Source organism: Staurois parvus, unplaced genomic scaffold (genome assembly GCF_062004578.1).
Source record: "Staurois parvus isolate SC_StPar_1 unplaced genomic scaffold, SC_StPar_1.0 ptg000466l, whole genome shotgun sequence".
NCBI lineage: Eukaryota > Metazoa > Chordata > Amphibia > Anura > Ranidae > Staurois > Staurois parvus.
The window spans coordinates 1,288,746-1,307,834 of record NW_028318262.1 but is presented as its reverse complement, the minus strand read 5'-3'; the positions used below and the strand labels follow the sequence as shown (position 1 = coordinate 1,307,834).

The window sequence follows — 19,089 nt, the reverse complement described above, 5'->3', positions numbered from 1 at the left end:
TTATCCAAATTCCTGCATTTTTACAACCCAGATCATCTCTAATCCATGTTCCTTCAAACCCCATTTCCAGCATTTTCACACCTCAGATCATGCAAATACCTGCATCTTTACACTTCTGACCATCTCCAGTTCCTGCACCCATACAGCTCATATCACCCCAATTCCTGCACCTTCACCCTTCAGCTCACCCAAATTCCTGCACCTTCAACCCTCAGATGAGCCCCAATTCCTGCATTTTTTGCCTACCCCTGTTCTATGGTCACAGCATACTTTTAATTTTCTAACATAATCATTGTAATAGCAAAACAAACAATACATTTTTTGACAATCCGTATACTCTTACGAGAAAAATCTTCATGGTGTGGGTTCTGCCAGTCGGCCGGCCATCTCTTTCCACAACTTCCTAGATTTCCTTCATGCTTTGCAGCTTCTCCTCTGATTTTTACTTTCAATTTCTAAAAACTACATATCCCATGGTACCTTGCTGCATGCAAGCACGGATTCCTGTACTAACTCCTCCTCCTTACACTCCTCCTCTCAGCACCTCTGTAGTTCTGAAGGCAGGCTCTGTGAAATGTGTGAAACAGCAGTGCTTACTCACAGGGCATAGAGAATACGCGTCACAGAATTCAAGGAAGTAAGTTTATGAACTTAAAGATTTTTCAGATAAATAGGAGTAGGCTAGAAATAATTATCAAAATGTGGAAATTAATATATGATTTTAAATGTTGACCATACATATACTTTGAGAACACCTGCTCTGAACATACAGTATGCACAATTAAGAAGTGGCCAGGGGCAGGTTTTATTCTGTCACAACACTACTTTTAGAGCAGCTGAGGGAGGAATTTATGAATGAATCTGAATCTCATTATCTGTCACATGGCTTACATTTAGCATTGCCCTGCTTTGTGACAGAATTGATAAATGACCTCCTGTAAATTGTATAGTTCTGAATTTTACTGCCATTCATAGAACACCTTGTATTTTTATCAATGGTTTTCCTTTTGGATGAGATGAAAGTTGTGAAGCCACCACCCCTCCTCCACACCTTGTTCAAACAGAGAGTACCTGTAGGATTGGTCAAGATGTCGAACAAGTGACCCCCTCTGTTCAGTATGCAGAGGCAAAACCGGAAGATCACATCTCCCACTGTACAGCATCCCTAGAGGCCCTTCGGATATCAGATATGCATACTTACATTGAGTAATGCTGGCCCAATGTATATGTAGTGGTGGTGGGGGTTGGGGATAGGCGGGTGATGGCAGAACTTCCTCCATGTTCCCCATTAGCTCGTTGGGCACCAAGTCTGGAGTCTGGGTCAAGAGAGGACTACCCCTGGGGTGGTTTCTTCTGGGCTTTGCTAGGCACCTGTAACCGGATCACTCTTCTTTACACACATGGGGTACGTTTACTCTTGTGTGGTTTTCATCCATGCCCTGGGACAAGGCTGAGGTTTCCTTCAGGGACTTTCTGGTGGGCCTACACTCTTAGAGATCCTCACACACCATGTACACTTGCACAAGAACTGTTCCCCAGTTACTCTTAGGTCCCTATGTAAATCTTCGCACTGTATCTTGCAATTAGGCAGGCCGTGCCAAACACTGACCACAGCCACATGTCCAGCGTTTTCCCACTACCAGTTCCCATAGCAGCATGGAAGCCCGACAAGCGCAGCCCCCAACATGTACTTGACTTTAACTCCTGAACTTCTGTACCTATATACAGGATGGGGACCTCTGCAGTGCAGTTCTGCTCCAGTTGCTATGGGAGATATAATGCGGCATAGGCAGTGCAATTCCACCTATAACAGGTACACATTTCTGACAGGCTGCTTTGCTGACTATACTTTCGTTGCTCATCGCAACCACATGTATAACTTGCACTAGGATAACTTGTAATGTTCTGACTCTTCATACCCCAGGATGTTATTGACCCAGAACTGTAGCTATGTGCCAGTTACTTGCAATGCACCCCTTTCAGAGGACTTCAGACCAGGTAGATGGCAAAGTATCAACACTTTACTGTAAAAATTGCATAACAGTCCATACAGAGTCCAAAAATCACACAGAACAGTCACTTTCCTAGTCCCTTATCCATAAACCTAACTCAGGCTTAGGTGCTGCCCCAGCATACCTGCAAATGTAGAGTCCATGTGCATTCAGGTCCAACAGTGCCATTCCCCAGTGGCTGGATGCTTTGGGGTGAAGCCCACTCTCACATCTTTCTTAGATGGCCATACCCTCCATGTTACATGGCTGATGGACCAGCCACAAGACACTTGAACTCTTCCAGGGGAACTTTGAGGAACCTCCTTCTGTATCTAGGGCCTCTCTGGCTCTGGACCACTGTCCCTTTCTATTTCCACAGGATCAGTGGATTGGACCCAAAGATCCTGCCAAATGAAAAACTCTGGAACTATGTTAACCCCAGCCCTCCCTTCTAGGGCAGCACCTAACTAACTAGTTCTAACAGATGTAGAACTTACATATGTATGCAGAAAGTGTAGTTACAGGAATCCAGCTTTAAATGAAAGCTTTATGTTTTCATTACATTCCTTATTTTAGACCCAGTAATGTCATCCTGGTCAATGCTAGGATTGTAAAAAACCCAGGGCATCCTGGGGAACAATGTGACCAGATCATGCTTGACATTGGGAGTGGCTTAAAGGGGAATGGTTAAATAAAGTATGATCCTACTCCTGATGCACGTTGTGCAAATATGACACAGCCCTTGTACTAAAAAAAATGCTTTAGTTATTGTTCCACGCATGAAAGTCTCACAAACTAACATAAACTTCAGGACAGAGGATCATTTTTAGAAAATGAAGTTATTATATTACATATAAAACAAAAACAGAGAGATAACACTTAGCATCCCTGTACTTGATAGAAGAATTTAATTTAAAAAAGTGAGCACTACTTAGCAACCAGCAATCGTTGAGACACATTGATAAGTAATGTATAGCCAGTATACTAAATTGAACATTGCCCAAAACATTAAATCATTTAGTTGGAATAAACATTATTTTACCACAGCCGCAATTCAAATGAAAACGTTCATATTACAACTGTCTTTTTTTAGAGTCAGGTTTAGGGTTCATGTCAATGGGAATTCCAGTCAAACATTGGGTTTTGCATGGAAACACATTCAGCTATGTTTGACTGGAAAATGCAGCATTTGACAACAAGAGGCTGTGTTTGATCTGCAGTTCAAACACAGTTTAATGGGTCATGCTATGTCCAAGAAAAGCAGCATAGTGCATAGCAGGTCTAATGCAGCCTCTGAAATGCCATGCGTGCTGTCAGATTGTGCTGACTGCTGTTTTATGTGCGTTCCAAATTCACATCAAATGCAGGAAAATAACACCAATTACCATGAACCCTTCATGTGTAAGTTCAGGGAATTTGCTTAAACAATATAAATATATCAATACAAATACAGTATTGGTAATTCAGTTAAGTCATTCTTGTGATTAACACACTTCTATGACCAGTGTGATGGCACCACAGTTTCCTATTTCATCTTTGCATCTTCATGTATCACCTGTTTCCTCCATGGATAATGAATCAGCAGTGTGATGTTGTTCTCTCATAGCCAAGTGTTACAAAACTGTAATTCTGATATTTAAAATAGTGATGTTTGCTCCATGGCTATGCAGTGTGGCAGATGAAGCTAGCTGAATAGCCTGGTAGGTAAAGTGAGGAACAGAAGTATTTGAACACCCTGCAAGGGCGACTGACAGTCGTCTTTAGCCTCTTCCATTTTCTAACAATTGCTCCAACAGTTAATCTATTTTCACCAAGCTGCTTGGCAATTGCCCCGTAGCCCTTTCCAGCCTTGTGGAGGTCCACAATTTTGTCTCTGGTGTCTTTTGACAGCCCTTTGGTCTTGCCCATGGTAGTAGTTGGTGTGACTGTGAGGCGTACAGGTGTCTTTAAAGAGCTCAGACAGGTGCTACTAAGTTAGATTAATGAGTGGAGTAGAGGTGGACTTTTTAAAGGCGCAGTAACAGGTCTTTGAGAGCCAGAATTCTTGCTGTTTCTCAGGTGTTCAAATACTTATGTTCAGCAGTACAAGACAAATAAATTCTTTAAAAATCATACAATGTGATTTCCTGAATATTTTTTTTATTCTGTCTCTCAGAGTGGGAATGCTCCTACAATGTGAATTTCAGACCCCTCCATGATTTCTAAGTGGGAGAACTTGCAAAATCGCAGGGTGTTCAAATACTTCTGTTCCTCACTGTAAAATAGGTAAAACAATGTACACATTGCATGTACTTCAGCTGTATTTTAATAGGGCAAGGTTAAACACCTGTATCCCATTTAGGAGATTTCCCTTTACTTCTTATCCTATTGAGACACAAAAGTAAAAGAAAGAAAATCTCTCCAAAGTAAGCTGGCCATAGAAAGTCGAAAAACAAACAACATTTGTGTCAATTGGTGAAAATCGAAACAATTGATGGCACAATCGTATGAGCCATTTTCATTTTTCGATCGACTGAACTTTTGTTTTTCCACTCGTCTATGGCCTGCCTTAGGGAAATCCTCTCTAAACCTGGCTATACATTGATCAGTTTACTTTGATTAGCCAACAGGTTGAGAGAGAAAAAAATAGTGTATTCCCCCATCCACACATACAAGGTGGATGCAAGACTCTTCCCTGCTGAGTTATTGTATCCTGACAATGAGAATCCTCCACTGTCACAATACACTGATTAGCACTGAAGCTGATTGGCTGCATGTGCTGATTGATGAAAATGTATCATCAGTCCAGTTCTGGACAAGTCATTCTAATGATTGACTCCTCTTGAATGGGAATGGCCCTAAATGGATCAAAATGTGGACAGTGCCTGCTGAACTGGAAGATTTGTGAAGCATTTATGGACAATTTTAGACAAGTGTCTCCATCAGAAACATTTACAGTATGTTCTATACAAACTCAAAATGTTGGATTTCCTTCACTCTTAGCCTCGGTGATAGTGGTTACTGTGAGACACAGCAATGAAAACTTGGGTAGCGTTGTAACCCTTCCCTTTTCCATCCAAAACATATTACAAAATATTTTAGCTCTATATACATTTTAAATATTTCATACAAGTGGCCAATTTGTAAAAGAAGAGGGGTGTTCTATGTAACTCATGGCAACCAGGCAGAAGTCAGTTTTTAGCAATTTCTTATGGGAAGACAAGCCCATCAAAGCTGGAATTGTTTGGATGCCATAGGGTTGGTGGCAGTAGCTCACCATTCTCTTTAGCCTGTCTCATAAGGAAGGAATGTGGACATCTTTTCTTCTCATCTAAAAATCTGATTGGCTCCTTAGGTAAGATTTTCACATTTTACTATTAGTTTCAGGGCATATGTGGCAGTCTGACAGCACCTAATTAGGAATAATACTGGGTTGATACAATACTAGAAAACAATTAATACGTTTACAACAGTATATCTTATTTTATTTTGCTTTGTATGAGAGTCCCACAAACTACATTTTATTACATTGAATAGAGGAGCTCACTATTCTCTGTGTAATTCAGTTTCTAGTGAATACAACATTATGCTGTAGACATTATCTCTTTTCTCCCATCACTGTGTTGTATAACATTGGAAGCAGGCACACAGCCTTAGAGCATATGCCAAGCCCATTTTCCTGCGCCATTGGGATTATCATAGTGCTCTGTGCTTAGGAGTGGACACATTCACAGTACTGTACAGCCAGCTGGCTGCCAAAAGGGAGAAATGCTGCCCTACCCTGTGTAGGCTCAGAATCCAATGTTCTCCTGATCGAAGGTCTATGTTTTTGTTATATTTTTTTTCTGTGTTGAGCAAGTGAAGGCAATTGGGTCTTGGTTAGTCTTAGGTTCACATATATTTAAAAGGAAATCTGTCATAAGGGAAATAGATAGGTTGCCATTTCTGACCACCTTTTGAAAAAACTAGTAACCTGGTTCTCTTGCAGATCTTCTGGCTGTATCAAAAAGTATGCATATAAGGTTTCTGACTTCACTTGTTGCTTATTTTTATGGGGAGCAGTGACTCCAAAGGTACTAAAATCAGAGAGAGATAAGAACTAGCATTATCAAGAAGAATTCAGCTTTTTTTACTTTAAAGAATGCCTATATACTCTTGTATATTATTTTTGGACTTGACATAAGGTGGCCTCTGGTTGTTAAATTATTGGTATTTTCACTTGCTTCTGATTACTAATAATTTTTTTAATAACTCAAACATGTCCAGCAGTTACATATTCACCATATCTTTGTACATTTCATTTCTCTCTGCAGCCGAACAATGCAGAAAGACTCGTATCCCATAAAGGACTATACTTCATGTTTCAGACAACCACTGCCTTCCTTTATAAAATGTAGTAGACTGTCTCCTTTAATTGAGGAATACAAGCCCCACTTTTCACATTACCAGTATGACCACCAAGTGGACAGCCTGCATCGTTTTCATGAAGCTTTTGCAAGTGGATCACACAGAAGAAAGAGTGCTCCTTCCAAAATGCCAAATGAGATGGACACCAAAGATCCTAAGGGCCCAGTGGAGTCAAGCAATGAAGACAAGCATTTTTTTTCATCACCTTTTCATTTACTTTATCACATACCTCCTCTGTCACCTTATAATGCCAAAATGATTGAGTTGTCAAATATTGGTCTGCAGTACTGCAGAACAATGGATCCCTTTTGGCTTAACCATTTAAAACAAGAATCTCTTAGGACTAATATAATGTGGCCACCTGGAAACCTTTATTTACATCCATCATATCCCTATTTTCACAAAGACTTCCCTGAGACAATGTTTCCTTTTCAAGTACCCACCCAAAGCTTTCACAGGTGTCACAGCCTTGACACTGGTCTTCCAGAGAAAAGTGTCATAAGTAAAACCCATATTGATGAAAGTGAGGACCCCAAGCAGAATGTTGAGCGAGTTGATATCAACATTCAGATTGATGAGAGTTTCTATGTGGAGGTTGGAGATCAGAAACGTTGGAAATGTCCCATGTGTGAAAAGTCATATACATCCAAATATAACCTGGTGACCCACATTTTGGGACACAGTGGCATTAAGCCCCATGCTTGTGGCCATTGTGGCAAGCTGTTCAAACAACTGAGCCATCTGCATACTCACATGCTTACTCACCAGGGCACCAGGCCCCACAAGTGCCATGTTTGTAATAAAGCTTTTACCCAAACCAGTCATCTAAAGCGACATATGATGCAGCACAGTGATGTGAAGCCATACAACTGTAGGATATGTGGCAGGGGGTTTGCCTACCCAAGCGAGCTTAAAGTTCATGAAGCAAAACACGAGAGTGGAAGAGAGAACATTTGTGTGGAGTGTGGACTAGACTTCCCCACACTTGTACAGCTTAAAAGACATATGACAGTACACCGGGGCCCTGTGCAGTATAACTGTACTGAGTGTGATAAGACATTCCAGTACCCAAGCCAACTTCAGAATCATATGATGAAGCACAAGGACATTCGGCCCTATATCTGTTCCGAGTGTGGCATGGAATTTGTACAGCCGCATCATCTCAAACAACATTCCCTAACTCATAAGGTCAGTTACACGCATGACTATTTGTAACACTGACAAAAATCTTCCTCTCCACCTTGTCACTCTAAGGCAGGCCATAGACGGGCCGTTTATCGGCCGATAAACGAAAAATCTGTCGGCCCCGTTGCTGATGCTGCCACCAATGTCCACGAAAAACAGCCGTTTTTGATGGATTTTCCAGCATGACCGATAAAAATAAATGTGAAGATCCGTGAAAAACGGCCGACGGGCTGACCCCACTAATGGCGTGAATATTGGCTGATTTTTCGTGCGGACGAAAATTCGGCCGATAAACGACCCGTCTATGGCCTGCATAAATGCACATTTAGCAAAACTTACACAGTTTCACTTGTATTTGGCTCATTATCTGAAGCTTTACAGATCTGATACCACAGATGTGGGTTTTACAGATAGCAAAATCCATTAACGTAAACAATGAAGTGGAACTCCAGCCAAACCAGTTTTCATCCCCCTTTTCAATATAGTGGCAGAGGTTAACAACTCTGTAAGTTTTTTTTTTCTGTTCAAACAAAAGCAACATTTTTCCCAACACACTTACCTGCTTTTGTTTGCACTGTGCAAAACCCTTCCAAATGCACCTTACCTTAACCACTTGACCTCCACAATGTTTTACCCCCTTCATGATCAGGGCATTTGTTTGCTATTCAGCACTGTGCTATTTTAACTGGCAATTGCTTGGTCATGCAACACTGTATCCAAATGAAATTTATTTCATTTTTTTTCACAAAAATAGTTTTCTTTTTTTGGTATTTAATGACCGCTGGATTTCATTTTTTTTTATAACAATGAAAAAATACAGAAAATTTAGAAATAAAAAAGATATTTTTTTCTTAGTTTTTGAAAAAATTTTGCAAACAAATAATCTTTCTTCATAAACTTGAGCCAAAATGTTTTCTGCTACATTTCTTTGGTAAAAATAACCCAAATCAGTGTATATTATTTAATTTGTGTGAATGTTATAAAGTCTACAAACTATGTATATATATATCTGAAAATTGATCAATACTGATGTACTGGCTGCCTATCTAATTTCTTGAGACCCTAAAATACTAAGACAGTACATACACCACCAGCTGCTGTGAATTGCCTTGTACCATGTGATAGCTGTGTGTCAATCACAGCACAACAATAGTATGCAAGCTGTTCATGGATGAAATCCATTCATGACAGTTTGTTTACATTGTTAGCATGACTGGTCATAGCGATTGCATAATACATGATATGCTCTGAACTGCTGTGTCCGGTGGACAAAGCGGTTATGGGATTGCGCTGCCATGAGCCCCAAGGCGCACGCTAATACGCATGTCCACAATGATGTACAGTTACTTTGCTGTGCCTGTACATGGCCATTCACCTGCAGTAAAAGTACTGTGGGCAGGATCGCATGGTTGAAAGCTAGTTAGAAATTAGGACCATTGTTGTCATTTTTGTTAAGCTTTTTTCTGTTATCATATGCCTATTGAGGGACTTTCTCCACACTTCCTATTTTGGTAACCACACAGGATCTGAAGGAAATCTCCTCAGTGGGGACGCAGCCATACATTACTGAAAGCTGTTGTAGCCCTTACTGACACTATTATAATAACTGCTTCTGCTGCTGTCCTTTTTTTTTTAAAAATAGATATTCTCACGTCCCTCATGGTGTCCACAGGAAATGTGAATGTTCCCCATGGGGACATAGATAGCAATAGATTTTAGGCTTTCCCTACTCTACCTAAAACTTTGAAAATCATTTTTGGCTAATGTTTCACTTTAAATAGTACAGCTACAAAGTAACATACTGTATGTTGATGGTTAGAAGTTTAAACATAGTTATTAAAATGCTACAAACTTCTCAGATTGTTTAATCCCTTACACAGGTGCCTCCCTTCCCTTTAAGGGGTTTCTGATTCCAGGAGGCGGGGGCAGAGTTTATGATCATGTGACCGCTGTGATTGACTGAGGCAGCGGTCACATGATTGGAAAGCTCCGAATTGCTAGTAGTAATTGGGCGCTTTCCATTAACTGTGTCAGGAGTGCACACAGCACCCACTCTTGGCATAGGTTTGTTTACATTTTGGTATGCAAATATGCAGCCTCTCAGCATCAAAGGCCGCATATTTGCTTACTCTTAAAGTTAAAGTAGGAAAATCTGTTTGCTGGTTCAGTCCATACAAACCTGGTATTTCACAAATTTGTGGATGTTAAGGAGTCAACCACTGGCTTTGTAATCATTTAGTGGCCTCTTTCTGAAGATGCCAAAAATACTCATTCCCCTATGCCATTTTTTTTTTCCATTCAGCCATTCACACTGAATGAAAAAATTAACATATTCCTCCATCCATACAAGTGATGAAAATGAAGGAATCACCCTGCCAGGGCATTGTATTCTGACAATACAATAGTCGCTAATTGTCAAATGTTTTCTAACATTTGACAGAATCAATCTAACAGAAACACATAGATCAAAATTTAGCCTATATCTACTGAACCAGCCAAGGTTTGATCCATCTATGGCCAGCTTTACTTTTTCTGATGCATGTTTTATAAAAGTATATAGAAGCAATATAAAAGGAGAAACAATAAGAGTAAGAGTCATGTTACACCAACAACATTGTGATAGTGATCTGTAGCGGCTACAAATCTCTTGGCTTGTTTTCTCTAGTGATTTGTAATTAGCTTGCAGTCAGCAGCTTTAACTGCTACAAATGATTAGTGAGATATTATCACTAGTGGCTGCCCTTGATAACCTTAGTAGCTACTAAAGCTTGTGTTTCTGTGGATAGCATCAACACTGCACAAGGTCAAACACTCAGCAACTGAGCTAAAAATTGTGATGACACAGGCTTTTAATTGAATTCACATCATTTTTTTTTTTACAAAAGTGCTTAGGGGAGCAGCTCTATAGATGCTACCAACTACTGGAATCACCAGTATCACCAGTACCACCTGTGTGTCATGGTACTAATGGCCATGCTCGGTGACTGAAGATGGAAATTTAAGCACAGATGTCTTGCCTAAGTAATCTCCAGTGTATAAGAAGCCAATGAGTAAGTCAACCAGCCAGCATCTATCCAAACATGCAATCAAACAACATAAATGATTGTTCAACAAATAACTACCATAATAATCTAGGAAATGCCATATAAACAATATTCATATGTTATTTCTGAATGTAGGGTGTGAAAGAGCACAAGTGTGGGATCTGTGGTAGAGAATTCACCCTTCTGGCCAACATGAAGAGGCACATTCTAATCCACACCAACATCCGAGCCTACCAGTGTCACCTCTGCTTCAAAAGCTTTGTCCAGAAACAGACTCTGAAGGCACACATGATTGTCCACTCCGATATCAAACCATTCAAGTGCAAGGTGAGAGAGTGTGTTTATCCACTCTATTCTATACATGGCATCTATGGTTACCAACAATGCCAAATGGAAAATTGGAGATTTCCAACTCAAATTCTAAACATCATTACACACAATCCTATAATATTCTTCAGCTATGCAAACTGTTGCCAGGTCAAAAGGTCATCAATTGTTTTGAAGCATGAATAGCAGATCTTTTAAAAAGTTGATATCTAGGGGCCTAATATCTGCGTAGCCTATATAGACCATGGCCAAGGGTGGCATGCATATCATTTTGCTGAGTGTTAGTATTGCATTACTGTGTATATTAAAAGGTTCCTGGCGGCTACATTTCCTGCAAATGTCAGGCTGCCATGTCCATATTGCTGATGTCTCTGTACTGTGTACATTTTCATTGGTAGAATAATGTACTGTGCATTTATAGTTCACCACTTTGAGTCTATACACTGAGAACCAAATGTCTAGCAGTGTAGAGAGACAGTTTGCCCAACTTAAGATTAAGGGGGGATATGATCAACATGTATAAATACATCAGTGGTTCATATAGTGAACTCGGTGTAGAGTTATTCACCCTGAGGTCTTCACAGAGGACAAGGGAGCACTCTTACGTCTGGAGGAAAAGAAATGTAATCTCCAAACACAGAAAGGTTTCTTCACAGTGAGAGCTGTGAAAATGTGGAATAGACTCCCTCAAGAGTTTGTTCTGGCCAGCTCAGTGGATTGTTTCAAAAAAGGCCTGGATTATTTCTTAGATACACAGAATATAACTGGATATAACATTTATAGGTAAAGTTGATCCAGGGAATATCAGATTGCCTCTCGGGGGATCAGGAAGGAATTTTTTTCCCAGCAGGTGCAAATTGGATCATGCTTTGCTGGGTTTTTTTGCCTTCCTCTGGATCAACTGTGGGTATAGGATTATAACTTTTTTTTTTTTTGGTTGAACTGGGTGGACTTTTGTCTTTTTTCAGCCGGACTAACTATGTAACTATTCTAGTCATTAAGTCTTGGTATACTGATGCAGAATGAGGAAACTGTCACTTTCATTCTCTTCAACACCAGCCTTTGTATGGCATGTGTGGCTATGAGTGCTCCTATTATTAGTGTTATACCAAGGCTACAGTAGGAAGGAGGGCAGCTAAAAAAGACTTTGAACAGTGGGCAGTTGGCCATGGGGGGAAGGGGGAGGCAAAAAGTAAAAATAAGGTTTCATATGTTCATATGTCAGACTGCTAGTGTCATCTTTGTCCATTAAATTGTTCCCGTATAAAGGCCGTATTTGTAGAAAGGCTATCCTTAATTAGGGATAACAGCATTTTAAGGGTGCTGGAGGAGGTTAGGGTGTTCTTTTCTTTTATTATTTTATGACATTTTGCTCCTATGTTAGCATGACAGATAAAACAATGAGCCATTCATATTTAATAACTAAGTTCAGAGGGCACAGGTATAATACAGTTAGAAAGAAAGCTTATGGGGCTGCAAACCTTGGGTGGACTGAGCGGGGGGGGGGGCAAGTTGGCAATTGCCTCCAGGCCACTCTAATGCCACTGTGGGGGCCCCAAGAAGCCAAACTGCGGCTCCCCAGCAGTTGCAGGACTCTAAGCTGAGAGAGTCTCTCTCTCACAGCCCAGAGCCAGCACTGACAGTTCCCCTCTCCCTACACCCAGATGGGAGAGGAGAGAGAGCTGGTTCTGCTCCTCCTCTTGCCCTCTCCTCTTGTGTCTCCCCGCCTACACTCTCTGCCAGTGTTGTGCCTTAGAGAAGGAGATGCATGGTTGGGAAGTTTGAAGCCCAGTAGCCAGAAAAAGGAAAGGTGCAGCCTGCTAATCCATCCATCCAGTCAAGTTATCCCCTCCCTTCTTTCTCCTGCCTCCCAGTGAGTACTCTAACTTAAGGGTCCTTCCTTCTTTCCTCTCTCGCTCTCATCTTAATTTGTTAGTGTACATTTAGTTAAAAGGCCAACAACAGACAGATCAAAATTTGGCCGGTTCAGCAGGATCTGGCCAAATTTCAATTTGTCTATGGGCAGGCTGGTTGCACTGAGGTCAATTGATGGATCAAAACCAGCCTGTCATGTTTTTTTTGGTGCGATCACTGTCTGCAACTATAGCTGCCAGCAGTGATCACTATATTCTGACACTGTAGAAGTAGAGCAGCAGGAGGGATTCCCCCATCAACACTGACTGTGATTATGAGGGAATCGAGTGATTTTCTTTCCTTCTACCTGTGGTGGAAGAAAAAAAAATTGTATAATCTATGTGTTGTTTAAGAGTGTGTGTGTGTGTGTGTGTATATACATATACACAGACACACACACGTGTGTTTGAGCTTTGGGGTGCATGCCCTAATGCTATAGGCTGCGCACACCTATGCCTAAAGGTTTCCTGGTGAGTAAAAAGTTCTCGCTACAGCCCCTGGCCTCCCCTTGCCGGCCAGTTTGGGAATCTGGAGTTGGTGCAGCAGGCACTGTCCAACCTGAACTGCCCGGTGAGCAGAGTGTACCTGGAGCAGAGCTTCAGCCTAGGATTTATTATTTATTTATTTCAGGTACTTATATAACGCCGTCAATTTACGCAGCGCTTTACACATATATATTGTACATTCACATCAGTCCCTAACCCTCAAGGGGCGTACAATCTAAGGTCCCTAATTCACATTCATACATACACATATTAGGGCCAATTTAGACAGGATCCAATTAACCTACCAGCATGTCTTTGGAGTGTGGGAGGAAACCAGAGTACCCGGAGGAAACCCACGCAGGCACAGGGAGAACATGCAAACTCCAGGCAGGTGGTGCCGTGCCTGGGATTTAAACCAATGACCCTAGTACAGCCAGGTGGAAGTGCTAACCATTTAGCCACTGTGCTGCCCCACAGGATGGGGGTTGGTAGGAGGCAGGGAAGAGGGAGAGCGAGAGGGGAGTCAAGTCGCTGCACCATGGGCTTCTGGGTTGTACTTGCCCCCTCGGTTAAAAGTTGCCAGCCAGCCCCTGGTGCAAACTCTCCATTTTTCAATAGCTGTAGGATAAAGGTATACAGTCTATGCCAAGACAACATTGTCCATACCGTAGAAAGCCATGAGATAAGTGAAAGTCCAGCACCGACATGGTATGAAATAAAATTGTAGTACTTTATTCATTATCCATCGCTACATAAAAAGAATCCATCCAATGTAAATTCTGATGCATTTTAGCCCCACAAACTTTGGGCCTTAGTCATAATCAAAGTATACACACGAAACAGCTAAATATATAGCTTTCCCCTTTCAGCTATGATAGAGGGGTGGAGATCACAAAGGGAAGACAATCAATGACAGGTGATGATCAACTCTCTCCGCGGCTTCCTCCCCATGACAGCTAGATGGCTCAACATAATAGGCAAGCTGATGTATTGTAACAAACAGTACAGTAGTGCAGTTGGAGTTATCATATATCCAGTATTAAAAAGGGCAGCCTGGTTTCTTGCCTTGCTGTCCAGTGGCGATGTTTCTGTCTTGTGACATACCAAGACTGATACTTCACCATGGAAGAGAGGGGCCATAAACCATTCCATCCAGCTCAAGATGACAGGAGGGATCACAGAATGTATTTTGCAAAGTAATAAAAATGACTGCGTTAAATTAAAATTATATTGATTTTGGGCCAATATTATTTGAAACATTTCCAATTTATGGGTTTTAAAAATAATGACACATCTTTTTACTATTTCTATAACACCTCTATTTTACAAATGAATGTTTAATACAGGGTTCACTCATAGTCAGCTGTGGCACAGACATTATAGGTTTTCTAAATAAAAAGCATAGCTAAATATGTTTTCCTTCAGACTGTCTCTCTGTGATTGAATTTTCACATTACCCCGTTAAAACAGAGCAGTAAGGGAAAGAGGGATAAGTAATTTATTTTGTAATTTTCAAACAGTAATTTTCAAAATAAGTGAGCGCTTAAAACAACTAGTATAAAATCACAAAAATTAAAATAAAAGAAGAAGAAAACAGCAGCTGAACACCAAAGAGGTACCATATGAACCTTCTCAATAAAAATGCATACAAGGGAGAGGTGCAGCGCTAACTAAATGAATAAATATACTTATATACTTGATAAATATAAATATAAATCAGTAAAAAGTGCTATTAAAGTGCAAAACGGTGACTAAATGATGGATATAGTCCATATCGTGCTCAGAATCCAAGAGAGTCCTTTAAGAGCTCCAATCCCTGGATTCGTGGATGAGGTGATAAAAGTAAAAATTGCGCACTCACCAAATGCGCAATTCAAATGCGCATTCAAAGCTGATATTCCAAGGTCCTCATATGGATCTGGTCAGATCTGGTCATGGAAAGCCCTCTGTCACCTGGTAGTGTATTCCACACATAGAAGAAAAGGCCGCTCTGCAGATGTAAAGGACTCTGAGAACACTCAACAGCACGCCCACGTGCTAACGCACCTCCTCAGGTAGATTACTCCGCCTCGGCAGTAACACGGTTCACAGCAGTTCACAGCGGCCTTTTCTTCTATGTGTGGAATACACTACCAGGTGACAGAGGGCTTTCCATGACCAGATCTGACCAGATCCATATGAGGACCTTGGAATATCAGCTTTGAATGCGCATTTGAATTGCGCATTTGGTGAGTGCGCAATTTTTACTTTTATCACCTCATCCACGAATCCAGGGATTGGAGCTCTTAAAGGACTCTCTTGGATTCTGAGCACGATATGGACTATATCCATCATTTAGTCACCGTTTTGCACTTTAATAGCACTTTTTACTGATTTATATTTATATTTATCAAGTATATAAGTATATTTATTCATTTAGTTAGCGCTGCACCTCTCCCTTGTATGCAATTTATTTTGTAGCTTTTGTTTGCAACTTTAAACTTGAGCTATTGAGCTCTGAAAACAGCAGGCGTTTTTCAATAGAGAAGCCAAGAATACTCAATTAACATGTAAAAATGAGCCTAAAACAATACATATTACATGACAAAAAAATGAAAACATACAGGTGAAACTCAAAAAATTAGAATATTGTGCAAAAGTTCATTTATTTCAGTAATGCAACTTAAAAGGTGAAACTAATATATGAGATAGATTCATTACATGCAAAGCAAGGTAGTTCAAGCCGTGATTTGTCATAATTGTGATGATTATGGCTTACAGCTCATGAAAACCCCAAATCAACAATCTCAGAAAATTAGAATATTGTGAAAAGGTGCAATATTCTAGGCTCAAAGTGTCCCACTCTAATCAGCTAATTAAGCCATAACACCTGCAAAGGGTTCCTGAGCCTTTAAATGGTCTCTCAGTCTGATTCAGTAGGAATCACAATTATGGGAAAGACTGGTGACCTGACAGTTGTGCAGAAAACCATCATTGACACCCTTCATAAGGAGGGAAAGCCTCAAAAGATAATTGCAAAAGAAGATGGATGTTCCCAAAGTGCTGTATCAAAGCACATTAATAGAAAGTTATGTGGAAGGGAAAAGTGTGGAAGAAAAAGGTGCACAAGCAGCAGGGATGACCGCAGCCTGGAGAGGATTGTCAGGAAAAGGCCAATCAAAAGTGTTGGGGACTTTCACAAGGAGTGGACTGAGGCTGGAGTCAGTGCATCAACAGCCACCACACACAGACGGATCCTGGACATGAGCTTCAAATGTCATATTCCTCTTGTCAAGCCGCTCCTGAACAACAAGCAACGTCAGAAGCGTCCTACCTGGGCTAAAGAAAAACAGACCTGGTCTGTTGCTCAGTGATCCAAAGTCTGCTTTTCTGATGAGAGCAACTTTTGCATCTCATTTGGAAACCAAGGACCCAGAGTATGGAGGAAGAATGGAGAGGCACACACTGCAAGATGCTTGAAGTCCAGTGTGACGTTTCCACAGTCTGTGTTGGTTTGGGGGGCCATGTCATTTGCTGGTGTTGGTCCACTGTGCTTCCAGGGTCAACACAGCCGTCTACCAGGAGATTTTGGAGCACTTCATGCTTCCTTCCGCAGACAAACTTTATCGGGATGCTGACTTTATTTTCCAGCAGGACTTGGCACCTGCCCACACTGCCAAAAGCACCAAAACCTGGTTCAATGACCGTGGGATTACTGTGCTTGATTGGCCAGCAAACTCGCCTGACCTGAACCCCTTAGAGAATCTATGGGGCATTGCCAAGAGAAAGATGAGAGACACGAGACCGAACAATGCAGAAGAGCTGAAGACAGCTATTGAAGCATCCTGGTCTTCCATAACACCTCAGCAGTGCCACAGGCTGATAGCTTCCATGCCACGCCGCATTGAGGCAGTAATTGCTGCAAAAGGGGCCCAAACCAAGTACTGAGTACATATGCATGCTTATACTTTTCAGAGCTCCGATATTGTTCTATGTACAATCCTTGTTTTATTGATTGCATGTAATATTCTAATTTTCTGAGATTGTGGATTTGGGGTTTTCATGAGCTGTAAGCCATAATCATCACAATTATGACAAATCACGGCTTGAACTATCTTGCTTTGCATGTAATGAGTCTATCTCATATATTAGTTTCACCTTTTAAGTTGCATTACTGAAATAAATGAACTTTTGCACGATATTCTAATTTTTCGAGTTTCACCTGTACTTTTACCATTTTTTAGCCATATAAAAACATAATTTAAATATTTTTTTAGTCCTGAACATAATAAGGAAACCAGAAAACATGCATTACCTTCAAATTGATTACCACAATCAGATTTCAATTGATTCTCATTTGCTGCTTGCCTGACATAGAGTGCCTCCTACTGGACTAACTCTGTTATATGTAGATAAAACCTGATTGTCTTTTTTTCTACCCCACTATGTTAAGTACTACATACATTAGTCATCCTTTCAGGCCACACTGAATATAAAACACATCCAATAAATTATTGCACAGTGAAAGGATTTTTTTCTTCCTGTTTCTCATTAAGACCAGCTTGTGCCTTAGCACCGATGGTGTTCCCCAATGCTTTGTGAATACGAATGATTAGAAAGAAACACAGAGGGGACATGAACAGGCTTTAGTTCCCACATTACACTTGTCTGGTGAGATGTTAACACTTGATTTGTCAGACTCTGCATGCGTCGCTTTCATCTTCAATAATGGAGAAAGAACAAATAAAATGTGTTTTGGCTTTGATGTACCCCCTGCCAACATGGCAAAGAACTCAAAGTGCTCTAGGTGGTGTTGACTCTCTTTATCTGGCCTGTGTTCAGTAGGATTAAGGCAATGACCAGATAGCAGCATTCTGGCACACAGCTCCTCCTCAGGAGAAGGAAGGATATAAGTGCCTGAACTGCCTTCATAACAATGGTTCACAGGTCCCCAGAGACTGGTTTGCAAAGAGATTTCATCTTGCTTTCTCTTATACATCTCAAGGCTTCCTGTTTTCTCACGGTCTTTTTTGGACAATTTACAGTCATTCTTATTCTGGTTTTCTCTATCTGGCTCTCTGAGGAAAGAAACACCCCTCTTTTAAGGGAAGACAGCTCAGCAGTGGCCTTTGTAGCTCTCTGCAGGCCTTTGGTTTCCATTGCTTGGATCTCATACTGAATGTGAGATGCCAAAGGAAGAACGGTGCTGTGCGAAGCATTTATGTTAGTTGTATGCCATTGTGTTACATAACATTCCTTGCAAGTATTTCAACTTTGCATGCTATTTAGTCCTTTTTCCACATAATGCAATGACCAGAGCTAAATGTTGAAAATATGAGGTCCTAGGCAGATCATTGAATGATCATGCTATGTTACAGTATATATTCTGCACCACTTTTATTGATGACAATGTAATGTAACTGTCTGAAAAATTCAACTGCATCACAGCAGGCTATATAGAGCTTCTGTTTATTTGTACATCCAAAAGTCAAATTCCTGGACAGAGACAAGAGATGGTTTAAAATTAATTGGTTACTTAAACTGCAGGGAGTCTTGCGAGTCCTGTCCATAGCCAAAAAAACATTAGCTTTAGATGAAAAACTTGAAAAATATAACAGTGAATACAAATGTAAGTGCAGAATTTAAGCTTTGCAGACCAAACAGCATCAGTGTTATGAACAGTCTCACAGACACTAATGCATTTGTGGTATCATCCGTATCAACATTTAGATGTAGCAGTTCAGTCATTTCATAAATTTCTTACAGACCTATATCATC

At 40.7% G+C, this 19,089-nt stretch overlaps 1 protein-coding gene across 1 annotated transcript in view; it reads left to right on the top strand.

Moving 5' to 3' along the window:
• Positions 1 to 19,089, top strand: part of ZNF366 (zinc finger protein 366) — a 40,770-nt gene that overhangs the window by 9,777 nt on the left and 11,904 nt on the right. The window contains exons 2-3 of the mRNA XM_089689020.1: positions 6,284 to 7,565; positions 10,742 to 10,933. Coding sequence (XP_089545146.1) covers positions 6,291 to 7,565; positions 10,742 to 10,933 — 1,467 coding nt within the window. The 5' untranslated portion in view covers positions 6,284 to 6,290. The remainder of the gene's footprint in view (positions 1 to 6,283; positions 7,566 to 10,741; positions 10,934 to 19,089) is intronic.